This window comes from Pleurodeles waltl, chromosome 8, assembly GCF_031143425.1.
Source record: "Pleurodeles waltl isolate 20211129_DDA chromosome 8, aPleWal1.hap1.20221129, whole genome shotgun sequence".
Classification (NCBI taxonomy): domain Eukaryota; kingdom Metazoa; phylum Chordata; class Amphibia; order Caudata; family Salamandridae; genus Pleurodeles; species Pleurodeles waltl.
Genome location: NC_090447.1, coordinates 1,536,892,334 through 1,536,911,190, shown reverse-complemented (window position 1 = coordinate 1,536,911,190; position 18,857 = coordinate 1,536,892,334). Strand labels below are relative to the sequence as shown.

Here is an 18,857-nt window from a genome sequence, read left to right as displayed (position 1 = left end):
GTAGTCTTCGCCCTGCTGGATGGGCAGTAGGTGAAAGGTTCTGTGTCTGTCCTTCTGTAGTCTTCGCCCTGCTGGATGGGCAGTAGGTGAAAGGTTCTGTGTCTGTCCTTCTGTAGTCTCCGCCTGCTGGATGGACGTAGGTGAAAGGTTCTGTGTATGTCCTTCTGTAGTCTCCGCCTGCTGGATGGACAGTAGGTGGAAGGTTCCATGTCTGTCCTCCTGCAGCCTCCGCCTGCTGGATGGACAGTAGGTGAAAGGTTCTGTGTATGTCCTTCTGTAGTCTCCGCCTGCTGGATGGACAGTAGGTGGAAGGTTCCATGTCTGTCCTCCTGCAGCCTCCGCCTGCTGGATGGGCAGTCGGTGAAAGGTTCCATGTCTGTCCTTCTGTAGTCTTCGCCTGCTGGATGGGCAGTAGGTGGAAGGTTCTGTGTATGTCCTTCTGTAGTCTCTGCCTGCTGGATGGGCAGTAGGTGGAAGGTTCTGTGTCTGTCCTTCCACAGCTTCCTCCTGCTGGATGGACAGTAGGTGGAAGGTTCTGTGTATGTCCTTCTGTAGTCTCCGCCTGCTGGATGGGCAGTAGGTGAAAGGTTCTGTGTATGTCCTTCTGTAGTCTCCGCCTGCTGGATGGGCAGTAGGTGGAAGGTTCAGTTGAACCAGTTTTTGATACATCTACCAGGTTATTGAGCCAAGGGCATTGAATGCTGCAGTGCAGACTAGATCTGGTGTACGACTGCTTGGCATGCTGTTTCAGTCCAGTGAGACATTGTGGAGTTTGTCAGCCTGGCACCACAGGACCTCTGCCATGGGCATCTACACTTCAAGGAGGTCTTACAGGGCACGATCAGGTCGTCCACAGGGAAGTGCTAATCGTTCAAAGCAGAAGATGCTCTGGATGTGGTGTATTGGAATGGGATGTGGCTGGCTTCTGTGCCAAAACCCAGCAGTTCTTACGTATCATTCAATATTCTGCTTCACCTCTGCATTTCTCTGCTGTTACTGCATGTACAAAGCCATAACCAAAAGTTGCTTTTAGGTCTCGCCCAATAGAGCGCATGCACAGTCTGTTGCAAGACATTTTCTTAGCTTACAGTGGGCTCAAAGATTGTTGCCTGTGTGTTTTCCCATCCCCTCCTGCCTGCCTTACAGACAGAAAGTGTTCAGGATTGAAGCTTTCTGAGCACTGCAGTAGGCGCTACAGATAGAAAGTGTTCAGTATTGAAGATTGCTGAGCACTGCGGTAGGCGCTACAGATAGAAAGTGTTCAGTATTGAAGCTTGCTGAGCACTGCGGTAAACGCTATGGATAGAACGTGTTCAGGATTGAAGCTTGCCGAGCACTGCAGTAGCTGCTACAGAAGAAAGTGTTCAGGATTGAAGCTTGCCGAGCAGTAGCTGCTACAGACAGAAAGTGTTCAGGATTGAAGCTTGCCGAGCACCGCAGTAGGCGCTACAGATAGAAAGTGTTCAGGATTGAAGCTTGCTGAGCACTGCAGTAGGCACTACAGATAAAGTGTTGAGGGTTAAACCCGCATGGAGGTATGACATGTTTAGAGCCAGGACGGCACGTGCATGGATTGTTTCCTGCAGGAGTAATGGAAAGTGATCAGGACAACAGTAGGTAGAAGGAGTGAGTAGTGTTTATGGTGAGCCCTGAACAGGCAGAAGGGGTGAGAAGTGTTTGGGGTGAGCTGTGGAGTAGGCAGAAGGGGTGAGATGCTTTTGGGGTTGACCACTGGAGTAGGCAGAAGGGGTGAGAAGTGTTTGTGCTGAGCTGCAGAGTAGGCAGAAGGGGTGAGAAGTGTTTGGGGTGAGCTGTGGAGTAGGCAGAAGGGATGAGAAGTGTTTGGGGTAAGCTCTAGGGGTAGGCAAGGAGGTGTGCGAAGTGTTTGTGGTGATCTCTGGAGAAGGCGTGAGAAGTGTTTGGGGTGATCCGTGGAGCAGGCAGAAGGGATGAGAAGTGTTTGTGGTGAGCTCTGGAGCGGGTGGAAGGCATGAGAAGTGTTTGGGGTTGACCTCTGGAACAGGCAGAAGTGCTGAGATGTTTTTGGGGTTGACCTCTGAAGCAGGCTGAAGGGGGGAGAAGTGTTTGGGGTGAGCTGTGGGGTAGGCATATGGGGTGAGAAGTGTTTGGGTCGAGCTGTGAGGTAGGCATAAGGGGTGAGAAGTGTTTGGGGTGAGCTGTGGAGTAGACAGAACGTGTGAGACGTGTTTGGGTTAAGCTCTGGAGCGGACAGAAGGGGTGAGACGTGTTTGGGGTTAGCTGTGGAATAGGCAGATCGGGTGAGAAGTGTTTGGGGCGAGCTCTACAGAATGAAGAAGAGATGAGATATGCTTGTGGTGACCTCTGGAGTGGGTAGAAGACATGAGATGTGTTTGGATTTGACCTCTGGAGCAGGCAGAAGGGGCGAGATGTGTTTGAGGTTGACCTCTGGAGCAGGCAGAAGGGGTGAGATGTTTTGGGGTTTTCCTCTGAAGCAGGCAGAAGGGGTGAGAAGTGTTTGTGGTGAGCTGTGGAGTAGGCAGAAGCGATGAGAAGTGTTTGGGGTGAGCTGGTGGAGAAGGCAGAAGGGGTGAGACGTGTTTGGGGTAAGCTCTGGGGGTAGGCAGGAGGTGTGAGAAGTGTTTGTGGTGATCTCTGGAGAAGGCGTGAGAAGTGTTTGGGGCGAGCTGGTGGAGAAGACAGAAGGGGTGAGACGTGTTTGGGGTGAGCTCTGGGGTAGGCAGGAGGTGAGTGGTGAGTTGTAGAGCAGGCCGTAGGCGTGAGAAGTGTTTGTCCTGAGCTGTGGAGTAAGCAGAAAGGTGAGAAGTGTTTGGGGTGAGCTCTACAGAATGAATAAGAGATTAGATGTGCTTGTGGTGACCTCTGGAGCGGGTAGAAGGGATAAGATGGTTTTTGGGTTGACCTCTGGAACAGGCAGAAGGCGTGGGAAGTATTTGGGGTGAGCTCTTGAGTAGGCAGATACGATGAGAAGTGTTTAAGATGAGCTGTGAAGCAGGCAAAAGGGGTGGGAAGTGTTTGTGGTGAGCTCTGGGGCAGATGGGGTGGGAAGTGTTTGGCACAAGCTTGGGAGCAGGCAGAAGGGGTGAGAAGTGTTTGTGGTAAGCTCTGGGGTAGGCAGAAGGGGTGGGAAATGTTTGTGGTGAGCTCTGGAGTAGGCAGAAGGGGTGAGAAGTGTTTGGGGGTGAGCTCTGGGGCAGAAAGGGTGGGTGAGAAGTATGGGGTGAGTGGTGGAGCAGGCAGAAGGGCTGAGAAGTGTTTGTGGTGAGCTTTGGAGCAGACAGAAGGGGTGAGAAGTGTTTGGGTGACATCTGGGGCAGACAGAAGGGGTGAGAAGTCTTTGGGGTGAGCTGTGGAGTAGGCAGAAGGGGTAAGAAGTGTTTGTGGTGAGCTGTGGAGTAGGCAGAAGGGGTGAGTTTGTGGTGAGTTGTGGGGTAGGCAGAAGCGGGAGAGAAGTGTTTGTGGTGAGCTCTGAGGCAGACAGAAGGGGTGAGAAGTGTTTGTGGTGAGCTGTGGGGTAGGCAGAAGGGGTGAGAAGTGTTTGTGGTGAGTTGTGGAGTAGGCAGAAGGGGTTAGGAGTGTTTGTGGTGAGCTCTGGGGCAGACAGAGGGGGTGAGAAGTGTGTGGGGTAAGCTCTAGAGCAGACAGAAGAGGAGAGAAGTGTTTGTGATGAGCGGGGGAGCAGGCAGAAGGGGTGAGAAGTGTTTGTGGTGAGCTCTGGAGTAAGCGGAAGAGGTGAGAAGTGTTTGTGGTGAGTTGTGGGGTAGGCAGAAGGGGTGAGAAGTGTTTGTGGTGAGCTCTGGGGCAGACAGAGGGGGTGAGAAGTGTGTGGGGTAAGCTCTAGAGCAGACAGAAGAGGAGAGAAGTGTTTGTGGTGAGCGGGGGAGCAGGCAGAAGGGGTGAGAAGTGTTTGTGGTGAGCTCTGGTGTAAGCGGAAGAGGTGAGAAGTGTTTGTGGTGAGTTGTGGGGTAGGCAGAAGGGGTGAGAAGTGTTTGTGGTGAGCTCTGGGGAAGTCAGAGGGGGTGAGAAGTGTGTGGGGTGAGCTCTGGGGCAGACAGAAGGGGTGAGAAGTGTTTTTGGTGAGTTGTGGGGTAGGCAGAAGGAGAGAGAAGTGTTTGTTGTGAGCTCTAGGGCAGGCAGAAGGGATGAGAAGTGTTTGTGGTGACCTCTGGAGTAGGGAGAAGGCGTGAAAAGTGTTTGGGGTGAGTTGTGGAGTAGGCAGAAGGGTGAGAAGTGTTTTGATGACCTCTGGAGCGGGTGGAAGGCATGAGAAGTGTTTGTGGTTAGATGCTTTTGGGGTTGACCTCTGGAGCAGGTAGAAGGGGTGAGAAGTGTTTGTGGTGAGCTGCAGAGTAGGCAGAAGGGGTGAGAAGTGTTTGGGGTGAGCTGTGGAGTAGGCAGAAGGGGTGAGTCGTGTTTGCGGTGCTCTCGAGTAGACTGGAGGGGTGAGAAGGGATTCTGGATGGAGTATGTTGGAAAGAAGAGTGTGTCTCTGCAGGCAGCCGTGATTGAAGGACCTTGAGTCTCTCAGTGTCGGATTAGAAGTGTTCAGGGCTGGACTGGGACAGTCCTGAGGCAGGAGTGATGGGAAAACAGTCCAACAGCAGAAGGTATCTAGTCTGGGGACCGAACTGTGGATGCCTCCCACTCCAAGGCTTTGCTACCTCCTCAATGACGTCATTATCTGTCTCCCCTAGGAATCTCGGGATGGGCCTGTGCTCCATGTTCTCCAGGATTGGGGGTATCATTGCGCCCTTCATCCCGTCACTGGTCAGTACCTTTCCTTTCATTCATCAGACTTGCTTACATGATTTATTTGTAGACTTTCTTGCTCCAGGTTAAAAACTGACGTCACAAGACTTTTAATGTGTGTGAGTCCGAGTGTGAATGAGTGAGTGTATGAGGCCCCTTATGTGGTAAATAAGCATTCATGTGCCTGGGGTGAGTGACGTGGCAGTGAGTGAGACCGCTGTTAATGAGGTCAGTACCTTGGGAGTGAGTGAGACTCCATTATAGTTCAGAGGTCAGTGTAGGAGGCTGGCCTGGCTTGTAGTGGGTACCAAGGGGTACTTACACCTTGCACCAGGTCCAGGTATCCCTTATTAGTGTAGAGGGGTGTCTAGCAGCTTAGGCTGATAGAAAAGGTAGCTTAGCAGAGCAGCTTAGGCTGAACTAGGAGGCGTGTAAAGCTCCCACTATACCACTGGTGTCATTTGCACAATATCATAAGAAAACACAATACACAGATATACTAAAAATAAAGGTACTTTATTTTTATGACAATATGCCAAAAGTATCTCAGTGAGTACCCTCAGTATGAGGATAGCAAATATACACAAGATATGTGTACACAATACCAAAAATATGCAGTAATAGCAATAGAAAGCAATGCAAGCAATGTACAGTCACAATAGATTGCAATGAGAGCACATAGGTACAGGGGCAACACAAACCATATACTCTAGAAGTGGAATGCGAACCACGAATGGACCCCAAACCTATGTGAGCTTGTAGAGGGTCGCTGGGACTGTAAGAAAACAGTGAGGGTTAGAAAAATAGCCCACCCCAAGACCCTGAAAAGTGGGTGCAAAGTGCACCTAAGTTCCCCAAAGAGCACAATAGTAGTGATAGGGGAATTCTGCCAGGAAGACCAACACCAGCAATGCAATAACGATGGATTTTCTGACGAGAGTACCTGTGGAACAAGGGGACCAAGTCCAAGAGTCACGATCAAGCCGGGAGTGGGCAGATGCCCAGGAAATGCCAGCTGTGGGTGCAAAGAAGCTGCCACCGGATGGTAGAAGCTGTGGATTCTGCAAGAACGACAAGGGCTAGAAACTTCCCCTTTGGAGGATGGATGTCCCACTTCATGAAGAAGCTTGCAGAGGTGTTTCCATGCAGAAAGACCGCAAACAAGCCTTGCTAGCTAGCCTTGCTAGCTGCAAGGGTCGCGGTTAGGGTTTTTGGATGCTGCTGTGGCCCAGGAGGGACCAGGATGTCGCCAATTGCGTGAGGAGACAGAGGGGGCGTCCAGCAAGACAAAGAGCCCACTCAGAAGCAAGCAGCACCCGCAGAGGTGCCGGAACAGGCACTACGAAGAGGAGTGAACCGGTGCTCACCCGAAGTCACAAAGGAAGGTCCCACGACGCCGGAGGACAACTCAGGAGGTCGTGCACTGCAGGTTAGAGTGTCCGGAACCCAGGCTTGGCTGTGCACAAAGGAAATCCTGTAAGAGTGCACAGGAGCCGGAGCAGCTGCAAATCACGCGGTTCCCAGCAATACAGTCTAGCGTGGGGAGGCAAGGACTTACCTCCACCAAACTTGGACTGAAGAGTCACTGGACTGTGGGAGTCACTTGGACAGAGTTGCTGAGTTCAAGGGACCTCGCTTGTCGTGCTGAGAGGAGACCCAGAGGACCGGTGATGCAGTTCTTTGGTGCCTGCGGTTGCAGGGGGAAGATTCCGTCGACCCACAGAGATTTCTTCGGAGCTTCTAGTGCAGAGAGGAGGCAGACTACCCCACAGCATGCACCACCAGGAAAACAGTCGAGAAGGTGGCCGGATCAGCGTTACAAGGTCGCAGTAGTCGTCTTTGCTACTTTGTTGCAGTTTTGCAGGCTTCCAGAGCAGTCAGCGGTCGATTCCTTGGCAGAAGATGAAGAGAGAGATGCAGAGGAACTCTGATGAGCTCTTGCATTCGTTATCTAAAGAATTCCCCAAAGCAGAGACCCTAAATAGCCAAAAAAGGAGGTTTGGCTACTTAAGAGAGAGGATAGGTTAGCAACACCTGGGGGAGCCTATCAGAAGGAGTCTTTGACGTCACCTGCTGGCACTGGCCACTCAGAGCAGTCCAGTGTGCCAGCAGCACCTCTGTTTCCAAGATGGCAGAGGTCGGGAGCACACTGGAGGACCTCTAGGCACCTCCTAGGGGAGGTGCAGGTCAGGGGAGTGGTCACTCCCCTTTCCTTTGTCCAGTTTCGCACCAGAGCAGGGCTGGGGGATCCCTGAACCGGTGTAGACTGGCTTATGCAGAAATGGGCACCATCTGTGCCCATGAAAGCATTTCCAGAGGCTGGGGGAGGCTACTCCTCCCCAGCCCTAACACCTTTTTCCAAACGGAGAGGGTGTAACACCCTCTCTCTGAGGAAGTCCTTTGTTCTGCCTTCCTGGGCCAAGCCTGGCTGGACCCCAGGAGGGCAGAAACCTGTCTGAGGGGTTGGCAGCAGCAGCAGCTGCAGTGAAACCCCGGGAAAGGTAGTTTGGCAGTACCCGGGTCTGAGCTAGAGACTCGGGGGATCATGTTACATGGCCATGTTCGGAGCTACCATTGTGACGCTATACATATGTTGTGACATATGTATAGTGCTCGCGTGTAATGGTGTCCCCACACTCACAAAGTCCGGGGAATTTTCCCTGAACAATGTGGGGGCACCTTGGCTAGTGCCAGGGTGCCCACACACTAAGTAACTTAGCACCCAACCTTTACCAGGTAAAGGTTAGACATATAGGTGACTTATAAGTTACTTAAGTGCAGTGGTAAATGGCTGTGAAATAACATGGACGTTATTTCACTCAGGCTGCAAGGGCAGGCCTGTGTAAGAATAGTCAGAGCTCCCTATGGGTGGCAAAAGAAATGCTGCAGCCCATATGGATCTCCTGGAACCCCAATACCGTAGGTACCTCAGTACCATATACTAGGGAATTATAAGTGTGTTCCAGTATGCCAATGTAAATTGGTGAAATTGGTCACTAGCCTGTTAGTGACAATTTGTACAGAGAGAGCATAACCACTGAGGTTCTGGTTAGCAGAGACTCAGTGAGACAGTTAGTCATCACACAGGGAACACATACATATAGGTCACAAACTTATGAGCACTGGGGTCCTGGCTAGCAGGGTCCCAGTGACACATAACAAACATACTGAAAACATAGGGGTTTCACTATGAGCACTGGGCCCTGGCTAGCAGGATCCCAGTGAGACAGTGTAAACACCCTGACATACACTCACAAACAGGCCAAAAGTGGGGGTAACAAGGCTAGAAAGAGGCACTTTCTCACAGTCAGTGACACAGGAGTGAATGAGTCCGCTGTTAATGAGGTCAGTGCCATGGGAGTGAGTGAGACCGCTGTTACCTTTCATGAGGTCAGTGACATGGCAGTGAGTGAGACTCCATTATAGTTCATGAGGTCAGTGACGTGATTGAGGCCAGGGATTATAAAATGAGTGAGACTCCATTTAAGTGTGTGAGGCCAGAGGTTATAAAATGAGTGAGTCCATTGAAGTGTATGAGGCCAGAGGTTATACAATGAGTGAGACTCCATTGAAGTGCTTGCGCTAAGTGACTTTGGAATGTTTCGTCTTGCTGCTTTTGGTGAGCCTGTAGCTACTAATCCATAGTTATCATTTATTCTGCTCTGCGCATGGTCCTGAACCGTGCCTCCAGATGCAGTCCATTTCTTAGTTTCTCTGTGCTGCCTGTACTGACCACTGCCTCGAACCTTCCACCTTTCTTCAACCCTCGCTGCTCTGAGTGTTGACATATGACTTACATCCAGTTTTCCTGCTGTCCTACAGAAGTACGTGCAGTGGGCACTGCCTTTCATCATTTTCGGTGTCACTGGGATGTCCGCTGGCCTCTTGAGCCTCCTTCTACCAGAGACACTAAACACCGTTCTACCAGACACTATCGCAGACCTGGATTCCACCACCTACCGCCGCCTGGGGGACGAAGCCATGCTCCTGCAGCCCTTCAAGAGCACAGAGGTACGTCTTCCTATACAGGGCAGCACAAGATGCCCTAACTCTTCAGTGTTTACAAAAGCTGCTGAAATGTCTTGAGTGTATATGGTGCCCTCATTAAGGGTACCGGAAATGCTAAAGCCATGTCACGTGACGGGGATGTTGTTCCCTCAGCTTGCTCTTCTCAGTCCTCAAGCATGTGTAGATAGTCTAAGAGCCTGCAGATCAGTGATTAATTTGAGCCGGTGGTTTCCGGTGCTCAGCACCTCCACTTAATTGTAAACACAGGCACTTATGACAGTCTGCCACATTGTGGTGCTGTTTGTCTAAACAACAGTTGTTTATTAATACAATATACATTAACAATGACTACTGCCTGTGTCCAAACCTTTTATTATAGGTTTGCGGGGCTGGAATATTCTGAATTGTCACCATTGTAGGCATGTGATGGCCGGTAGTTGTTTCTTCTGTCATTGGCAGCGGCCAGGGGTAAGGGCAGGTGAATGCTGCAGTGGCTTACTGACAAGGTCCCTGGCATGTATTTTTTTTTTTACAAACTAAGCACTGCTGCAGAGCTGAGAAAAGCAAAAGTTCTCGCCTAATTGAGTAGTAGACTGTTAGCTACACAAAGGAGGTGTGTAGAACGCAACACTTGTTGCAAACTATTACAGACACTCTGTTGATAATAGAACAAGAATCAAACAATTCAAAAGCATCGCTCATAAGGAAGCATTCCTTCTAGATGCTGTGTAACCTTTTATGTATGTGCATGCGTCAAAGTATGAAGATGTTTGTTACAAAATACTTGCAAGTAATATGAATAGCAACATATAGCAATGTGTTTTAATACATCTCTAGATCCCTAAAGCATTGTGTTGTATTTGTTTCACTTAAATGTCAGCTGTTCTCCTCTGAAGGACTGACTTCTGTGTTTGCACCTAAATCGCATCTGGTGCATCTTACAGCAGCTGGGGAAGTTATTTTTTCAGCTGGCTGCTGTCCTCCTCATAAAAAAGGCATTTTCTTCACTTCTTACTCGCCTCTTTTTTGTAGGTTGATATGTGTCTCTTTGTAGGTCAGGGTGTTTTTTTTTTATGGCATGCGTGGCTGTAGATTCACATGCTCTGCGTATTTCTGCCATCTAGCACTGGGTCTAGAAGGTTGCAAGTTGCTTTTTTATAATTGTCTTTCAAGTCGCAAGGTATAGTGACTCCTCCTCCTGCTGGTAATGCGCATGGGCATCAACTCCATTGTTAGATTGTTTTCTTCGGCCGTCTGGTCTGGTCGGGTTTTCACTGAGCTCCGGATCAAGTCTGTTTTTTAGGACTCTTCTTTTCAAGAAACCTCCCATACCTTCAATATTGTCTTTCAAACGTGTATTTCCTATCTTCTGCATTCTGGGGCTGAAGAAACTACCGGTCGGATTGACACTCTCCGATAGAGACCCTTCGGGCCACCATTTTCTCAATTCCAGCTCCACAAGAATGAAATTCTGATGGAACTGACTCCTTTCCGTTTCTGTCCTAAGTGTCACGCGAAGTTCCCGCGGACTGACCAGCAGCAGGTCTGCCACCTCTCCTTGTTGCTGGAACATAGAGAGGAGGACTGCGAGGCCTGCCGGTCTTTCTGTTGAAGAAGACCTTGTGAGATCAGAGAGCCCATTGTAATACAGTGGCAGGAGTTTGAGGACACCCCAGATATTTTCTGACTCCATGTCCGAACCGGAGCAGGAGCTTAAAGAGGCCTCACATGCAGAGGAAGAGGCTTTTTCCATCGAGGATATGGACTCTGAGGTGTATACAATCCTTGAGGCACAACAACTTCCTCCGGCTCAACCAACTGTGAGTAAAAGCTCCCCTGCTGAGACCAAAAAGTCCTCTACCACAGAAGCAAGATCTACCAGGCGGCCACTGCCTTCGGCACATGGCAGGCATTGAAAAACTCATTTGGACGCCCGCCACCGAGCTAGGCTCTGAAAAGCAAGCCTAAGCCTTCCTCTTGGATATCGAGCCGAACACCACCAGCTTCGGCACTAAAGGGTCTGCACCCCACTTGACACCAACTGCTTCGCCACCAAAGAAATCGCTGCCCGCCTCAGCACCAACAGTTTCGGGATTGAAACTCAAGAGTGCCTTGCTGCCTAAAAGACTAAAAAGAACCACAGCCTCGGAGTCAACTACTTCCCTCAAACCTATCCTCCATAGAATGAAGCAACATCTCCATGTCAAGTAATCCCAGCTTCATATTAAAACACAAATCGACACGTGTTTCAGTTAAAACTGTTGTTACTACATCTTCTAAGCAGCAGCTTAGGTTTGAGGAGGCTATTTACACCCGACTCTTACCAAGCACAAGAGACTGGCTAGAGACTCAGCTGACATACACCCACCTCTGCCTACATCTCCACCACCAATCACACCCCCACCTACCCACTCACCTCCTTCCTCTCAATACGACCCTCTTGACATCACTCCCCTCGCTCTTTCCCTGACACCCATGATACAGGGAATGATAATGCGCCTTTTTCCACAGACACAGATCCTTGGCCTCAGTATATTGTTGACCCATACAAAGACACCAACCCTTATGTCTATTCAGCTAGGCCGTATTGAGAACCAATTGAGGCCGATATTCTAAGCCCTCACGACATCTCATAGAGCCACACAATATCTTCCCATGCTTAAGGGCATGATGAGGCATGCAGAGGATATGTTTAAGGATTCTGCTAGGGCACACATAATCACTCATTTAGAAAAGAAGTATAAAGCTTCCCCTTCAGATCCAGTTTTTATTAAAGGTCAGATACCTGCAGATTTTCTGGTGGTTCCTGTTAGACCTGACAGCCTTAGGGTGGTCACCCCTAACATTTTGCCTGCCTCCCTTAACTTTTTAGACACTGTTTTTGCTGGTTTTAAGACTCTGCGCACAATACCACTGCTAACAAGTGCTAAAGTGCATATGCTCTCTCCCTTTAAACATGGTAACATTGGATCATACCCAATTTGACTATTTAATGTACTTATAAGTCCCTAGTAGAGTGCACTATGTGTGCCCAGGGCCTGTAGATTAAATGCTACTAATGGGCCCGCGGCACTGATTGTGCCACCCACTTAAGTAGCTCCTTAACCTTGTCTCAGGCCTGCCATTGCAAGGCCTGTGTGTGTGGTTTCACTGCTGATTCGACTTGGCATTTAAAAGTACTTGCCAAACCTAAAACTCCCCTTTTTCTACATATGAAACACCCCTAAGGTATGCCCTAGGTAACCCATTGGGCAGGGTGATGTGTAGGCAAAAGGCAGGGCATGTACCTATGAAGTTTACATGTCCTGGTAGTGTAAAACTGCTAAATTCGTTTTTACACTGCTGTGAGGCCTGCTCCCTTCATAGGCTAACATTGGGACTGCCCTCATACATTGGTTGAGTAGTAGCTGCTGATCTCAGAGGAGTAGGAAGGTCTTATTTGGTCTGGCCAGAATGGTGACATTAAATCCTGCTGACTGGTGAAGCTGGATTTAATATTACTATTTTAGAAATGCCACTTTTAGAAAGTGAGCATTTCCTTGCACTTAAATCTTTCTGTGCCTTACAATCCACGTCTGGCTAGGTTTAGTAGACAGCTCCTTGTGCATTCACTCAGACACACTCCAAACACTGGGTACTCAGCCTCACTTGCATACATCTGCATTTTCAATGGGTCTTCCTGGGCTGGGAAGATTGAGGGCCTGCTCTCACACAAAGGACTGCCACACACCCACTGGCACCCTGGCAGACAGGATTGAACTGAAAGAGGACCTGGTGCACTTCTAAGCCACTCTTTGGAGTCTCCCCCACTTCAGAGGCACATTTGGGTATAAAACAGGGCCTCTGCCCCTACTAACTCAGACACTTCTTGGGGTAGACACTCTACCTCACAGACACTTCCTGGAGAAGAAACTTGTAACCAGAACCTACACCCTGCCAAGAAGAACTGCCTGGCCGCCCAAAGAACTCACCTGACTGCTTTCTGTGAAATACGGCTGCCTTGCTGTTGCCCTGCTGCCCTGCTGCTCTTTGACTGAGGTGAAGAAGTACTCTCCAAGGGCTTAGATGGAGCTTGCCTCCTGTTCCCTGAAGTCCCAGGACCAAAAATACTTCATCTCTTCAAGAAGGACTCCTTGTGCAGCAAAATTTGGCCCACAGCCTGCCAGAAATGACGCACAGCCTGCACCGCGGTGAAAATTTCACCGCACGCCGAACCGGAACGACACAGCCCAACTTTGCAACGAGACGATCGACGCAGCGCCAGCGTAGCGCTCGGAAATTTGTTGCACGTCCCACTGGATCGACGAACAGCTGAGCCGGAATGACACAGCCCGACTTCCAGAGAGGAATCGACACAGCGGCTGCCGTGCGTTAGAAAATTCAACGCAACACCCACCGGATTGACGCAGCTCCTGTGACTTCGTCCTGCCAGCCCAGGCAATCCACGCACTGTACCCAGGGTGTATGAAAACCCCGCAACCCGGAGAGGATCTACGACCGAATGCTGGAAATCGGCTCACAGTCATCCTTGCCTGAAAACTAAGCGACGCATCGCCGTGTGCGGCCCGAGAAATCGGCGCACACCCCTTTGTTTCCACGCATCTCCTCCTCTGCAGTTCTTTGCAGAGATTTTTAACTCGAACCAGGTATTTGTGCTTGAAAGAGACTTTGTTTGCTTTCAAAAGACTTAAGACACTTTATATCACTTTTCAGTGATATCTCTACATTTACTTATTGCATCTTTGATTGTTTTGACCTGCATTTACCCAGATAAATATATATTTTTCTAAACACTGCGTGGTGTATTTTTGTGGTGCTATATGGTGGTATTGTATGATTTATTGCACAAATACTTTACACATTGCCTTCTAAGTTAAGCCTGACTGCTCAGTGTCAAGCTACCAGAGGGTGGGCACAGGATAATTTGGATTGTGTGTGACTTACCCTGACTAGAGTGAGGGTCCTTGCTTGGACAGGGGTTAACCTGACCGCCAACCAAAGAACCCATTTCTAACAGTTCCTAATGCCAGAAAAAAAGCCATCTCTCAAGCAGTAACCTATACTCCGCTTCACAAAGAGAGCATCTCATTGACGCCCTTGGCAAGCGTGTTGCTACTCAAGCAACCAACCATTGGTTCATTGCTAATGCGCAAGGACTGCTTGCTAGATACAATCGTGCCGACTGGAATGAAATGGAGGAGCTTCTCCAATACCTCCCAGAGACGCACAGGAAAAGAGGACAAGAGATTGTTAGTGAAGGACAGCGTATATTTAACAATTCCATTTGCTGTGCCTTGGCCCCTGTGGACACAGCAGCAAGAGGCATAAGCACTAGTGTCCTCTTACGCCAGCAATACATGGCTGTGCGTTTCCGGATTTAAATGGGGGGTACAACCAGTAATCCTAAATGTAACTTTTGATAAAGAGCACCTTTTCACCCAACGGGTCTAACAGGAGCTCGAAAAAATGGAAAAAGATAATGAAGTGGCCAAATTGATGGGAGCTCTTCAAACCCCTGCTTCATGTGGGGCCTTTCGTAGGTCACAATATAGAACAACCTCCAAAACATAAGCCCCAGAAACTTCATTATCTTACCACGAAGGCCAACGTCATTCATCCTCCGAAAGAGGATTTTATTAGGGTTCCTACAGGGGAAACAATAACAGACGTTGAGGGAAAACACCCTCCCCTAGAAGCTCTTCCACTGCCTCCGAGAGGTGACTCCCTTCACCTTCCCTCCAACTGTAGGAGGCTGGCCTGGCCTGTAGTGGGTACCAGAGGTACTTACAGCTTGTGCCAGGTCCAGTTATCCCTTATTAGTGTAGAAGAGGGGTTTCTAGCAGCTTAGGCTGATAGAAGGTAGCTATGGCAAACCATCTTAGGCTGAACTAGGAGACACGTAAAGCTCCTACTATACCACTGGTGTCATATGCACAATATCATAAGAAAACACAATACACAGAAGTACTAAAAATAAAGGTACTTTATTTTTATGACAATATGCCAAAAGTATCTCAGTGAGTACCCTCAGTATGAGGATAAGATATATACACAAGATATAGGTACACAAACCAAAATTATGCAGGTAATAGCAAGAAAAGTAATGCAAGCAGTGTAAAGTTACAGTAGATTGCAATAGGAGCACATAGGTATAGGGGCAACACAAACCATATACTCCAAAAGTGTAATGCGAACCACGAATGGACCCCAAACCTATGTGAGCTTGTAGAGGGTCGCTGGGACTGTAAGAAAACAGTGAAGGTTAGAAAAATAGCCCACCCCAAGACCCTGAAAGGTAGGTGTAAAGTGCACCTACTACCCCCAGAGAGCACAGAAGATGTGATGGGGGATTCTTCAGGAAGAACAAACACCAGCAATGCAACAACAGTAGATTTCCGGACCTGAGTACCTGTAAGAGAAGGGGACCAAGTCCAATAGTCGCGACAGTGTCGAGAGTGGGCAGGACCCCATTAAATACCAGCTCAGGGTGCAAGGAGGCTGCCACCTGTTTGAAGAAGCTTGGAGGTCTGCAAGAAAGAAGAGAACTAGGAACTTCTACTTTGGAGGATGGATGTCCCACGTCGCGATGACGCTTGCAGAGGTGTTCCCACGCAGAAAGACCGCAAACAAGCCTTGCTGGCTGCAAGGGTCGCGGTAGAGGTTTTTGGGTGCTGCTATGGCCCAGGAGGGACCAGGATGTCTCCACATGGAGGAGGAGACAGAGGGGGCACCCAGCAGGTCAGGGAGCCCTCACAGAAGCAGGCAGCACCCGCAGAAATACCTGAACAGGCACTTGGAAGAAGAGTGAACTGGAGTCCACGCGAAGTCACAAAAGGGAGTCCCGCGACGCCGGAGGACAACTCAGAAGGTTGTGCACTGAAGGTTAGTGTGTCAGGGACCCAGGCTTGGTTGTGCACGAAGGAAATCCTGGAAGAGTGCACAGGAGCCGGAGCAGCTGCAAATTATGCGGTACCCAGCAATGCAGTCTAGCGTGGGGAGGCAAGGACTTACCTCCACCAAACTTGGACTGAAGAGTCACTAGACTGTGGGAGTCACTTTGACTGAGTTGCTGAGTTCCAGGGACCACGCTCGTTGTGCTGAGAGGGGACCCAGAGGACCAGTGATGCAGTCTTTTGGTGCCTGCGGTTGCAGGGGGAAGATTCCGTCGACCCACAGTAGATTTCTTCAGAGCTCCTGGTGCAGAGAGGAGGCAGGCTACCCCCAGAGCATGCACCACCTGGAAACAGTCGAGAAAGCCGGCAGGATGAAGCGATACAAGGTTGCTAGTAGTCGTCTTGTTACTTTGTTTCGGTTTTGCAGGCGTCCTGAGCAGTCAGCGGTCGATCCTTTGGTAGAAGGTGAAGAGGGAGATGCAGAGGAACTCTGATGAGCTCTTGCATTCGTTATCTGGTGAGATCCCCAAAGCAGAGACCCTAAATAGCCAGAAAAGGAGGTTTGGCTATCTAGGAAGGAAGATTGGCTACCAAGAGAGGTAAGAGCCTATCAGAAGGAGCCTCTGACGTCACTTTCTGGCACTGGCCACTCAGAGCAGTCCAGTGTGCCACAGACACCTCTGTTTCCAAGATGGCAGAGGTCTGGGACACACTTGAGGAGCTCTGGGCACCTCCCCTGGGAGGTGCAGGTCAGGGGAGTGGTCACTCCCCTTTCCTTTGTCCTGTTTCGCGCCACAGCAGGGCTGGGGGATCCCTGAACCAGTGTAGACTGGCTTATGCAGAGATGGGCACCATCTGTGCCCATCAAAGCATTTCCAGAGGCTGGGGGAGGCTACTCCTCCCCAGCCTTCACACCTATTGCCAGAGTGTAGGAGGCTGGACTGGCTTGTAGTGAATACCAAGGGGTACTTAAACCTTGCACCAGGCCCAGGTATCCCTTATTAGCTTAGGCTGATAGATAATGGTAGCTTAGCAGAGCAGCTTAGGCTGAACTAGGAGACGAGTGAAGCTCCTACAGTACCACTAGTGTCACTTGCACAATATCATAAGAAAACACAATACACAGATATACTAAAAATAAAGGTACTTTATTTTTATGACAAAATGCCAAAGTATCTCAGTGAGTACCCTCAGTATGAGGATAGCAAATATACACAAGATATATGTACACAATACCAAAAATATGCAGTATAGTCTAGAAAACAGTGCAAACAATGTATAGTTACAATAGGATGCAATGGGGACACATAGGGATAGGGGCAACACAAACCATATACTCCAAAAGTGGAATGCGAACCACGAATGGACCCCAAACCTATGTGACCTTGTAGAGGGTCGCTGGGACTGTAAGAAAACAGTGAGGGTTAGAAAAATAGCCCACCCCAAGACCCTGAAAAGTGAGTGCAAAGTGCACTAAAGTTCCCCAAAGAGCACAGAAGTCGTGATAGGGGAATTCTGCAGGAAAGACACAAACCAGCAATGCAACAACAATGGATTTCCAGTCAAGGGTACCTGTGGAACAAGAGGACCAAGTCCAAAAGTCACAAGCAAGTCGGAGATGGGCAGATGCCCAGGAAATGCCAGCTGTGGGTGCAAAGAAGCTGCTACTAGGCGGTAGAAGCTGAGGATTCTGCAAGAACAACAAGGGCTAGAAACTTCCCCTTTGGAGGATGGATGTCCCACATCGTGAAGAGTCGTGCAGAAGTGTTTTCCTGAAGAAAGACCGCCAACAAGCCTTGCTAGCTGCAAATCGTGCGGTTAGGGTTTTTGGATGCTTCTGTGACCCAGGAGGGACCAGGATGTCGCCAATTGCGTCTGGGGACACAGGGGGCGTCGAGCAAGACAAGGAGCCCTCTCAGAAGCAGGCAGCGCCCGCAGAAGTGCCGGAACAGGCACTACGAAGAGGAGTGAAACGGTGCTCACCCGAAGTTGCACAAAGGAGTCCCACGCCGCCGGAGGACAACTTAGAAAGTCGTACAATGCAGGTTAGAGTGCTGTGGACCCAGGCTTGGCTGTGCATTAAGGTTTCCGCCGGAAGTGCACAGAGGCCGGAGTAGCTGCAAAAGACGCGGTTCCCAGCAATGCAGTCTGGCGTGGGGAGGCATGGACTTACCTCCACCAAACTTGGACTGAAGAGTCACTGGACTGTGGGAGTCACTTGGACAGAGTTGCTGGATTCAAGGGACCTCGCTCGTCGTGCTGAGAGGAGACCCAGGGGACCGGTGATGCAGTTCTTTGGTGCCTGCGGTTGCAGGGGGACGATTCCGTCGACCCACTGGAGATTTCTTCGGAGCTTCTAGTGCAGAGAGGAGGCAGACTACCCCCACAGCATGCACCACCAGGAAAACAGTCGAGAAGGCGGCAGGATCAGCGTTACAGAGTTGCAGTAGTCGTCTTTGCTACTTTGTTGCAGTTTTGCAGGCTTCCAGCGCGGTCAGCAGTCAATTCCTTGGCAGAAGGTGAAGAGAGAGATGCAGAGGAACTCTGATGAGCTCTTGCATTCGTTATCTAAGGAATTCCCCAAAGCAGAGACCCTAAATAGCCAGAAAAGAGGGTTTGGCTACTTAGGAGAGAGGATAGGCTAGCAACACCTGAAGGAGCCTATCAGAAGGAGTCTCTGACGTCACCTGCTGGCCCTGGCCACTCAGAGCAGTCCAGTGTGCCAGCAGCACCTCTGTTTCCAAGATGGCAGAGGTCTGGAGCACACTGGAGGAGCTCTGGGCACATCCCAGGGGAGGTGCTGGTCAGGGGAGTGGTCACTCCCCTTTCCTTTGTCCAGTTTCGCGCCAGAGCAGGGCTGAGGGGTCCCTGAACCGGTGTAGACTGGCTTATGCAGAAATGGGCACCATCTGTGCCCATGAAAGCATTTCCAGAGGCTGGGGGAGGCTACTCCTCCCCTGCCTTAACACCTTTTTCCAAAGGGAGAGGGTGTAACACCCTCTCTCTGAGGAAGTCCTTTGTTCTGCCTTCCTGGGCCAAGCCTGGCTGGACCCCAGGAGGGCAGAAACCTGTCTGAGGGGTTGGCAGCAGCAGCCGCTGCAGTGAAACCCCTGAAAAGGCAGTTTGGCAGTACCCGGGTGTAGGAAGTTGGCTCTGTATGCACTATTTCAAAGTAAGGAATAGTATGCACAGAGTCCAAGGGTTCCC

General features: G+C 50.0%; 1 protein-coding gene across 1 annotated transcript in view; it reads left to right on the top strand.

The window, feature by feature from the left end:
• The window catches only part of SLC22A15 (solute carrier family 22 member 15), a 224,714-nt gene that overhangs the window by 191,621 nt on the left and 14,236 nt on the right, over positions 1–18,857 (top strand). The window contains exons 10-11 of the mRNA XM_069202976.1: positions 4,695–4,767; positions 8,572–8,760. Coding sequence (XP_069059077.1) covers positions 4,695–4,767; positions 8,572–8,760 — 262 coding nt within the window. The remainder of the gene's footprint in view (positions 1–4,694; positions 4,768–8,571; positions 8,761–18,857) is intronic.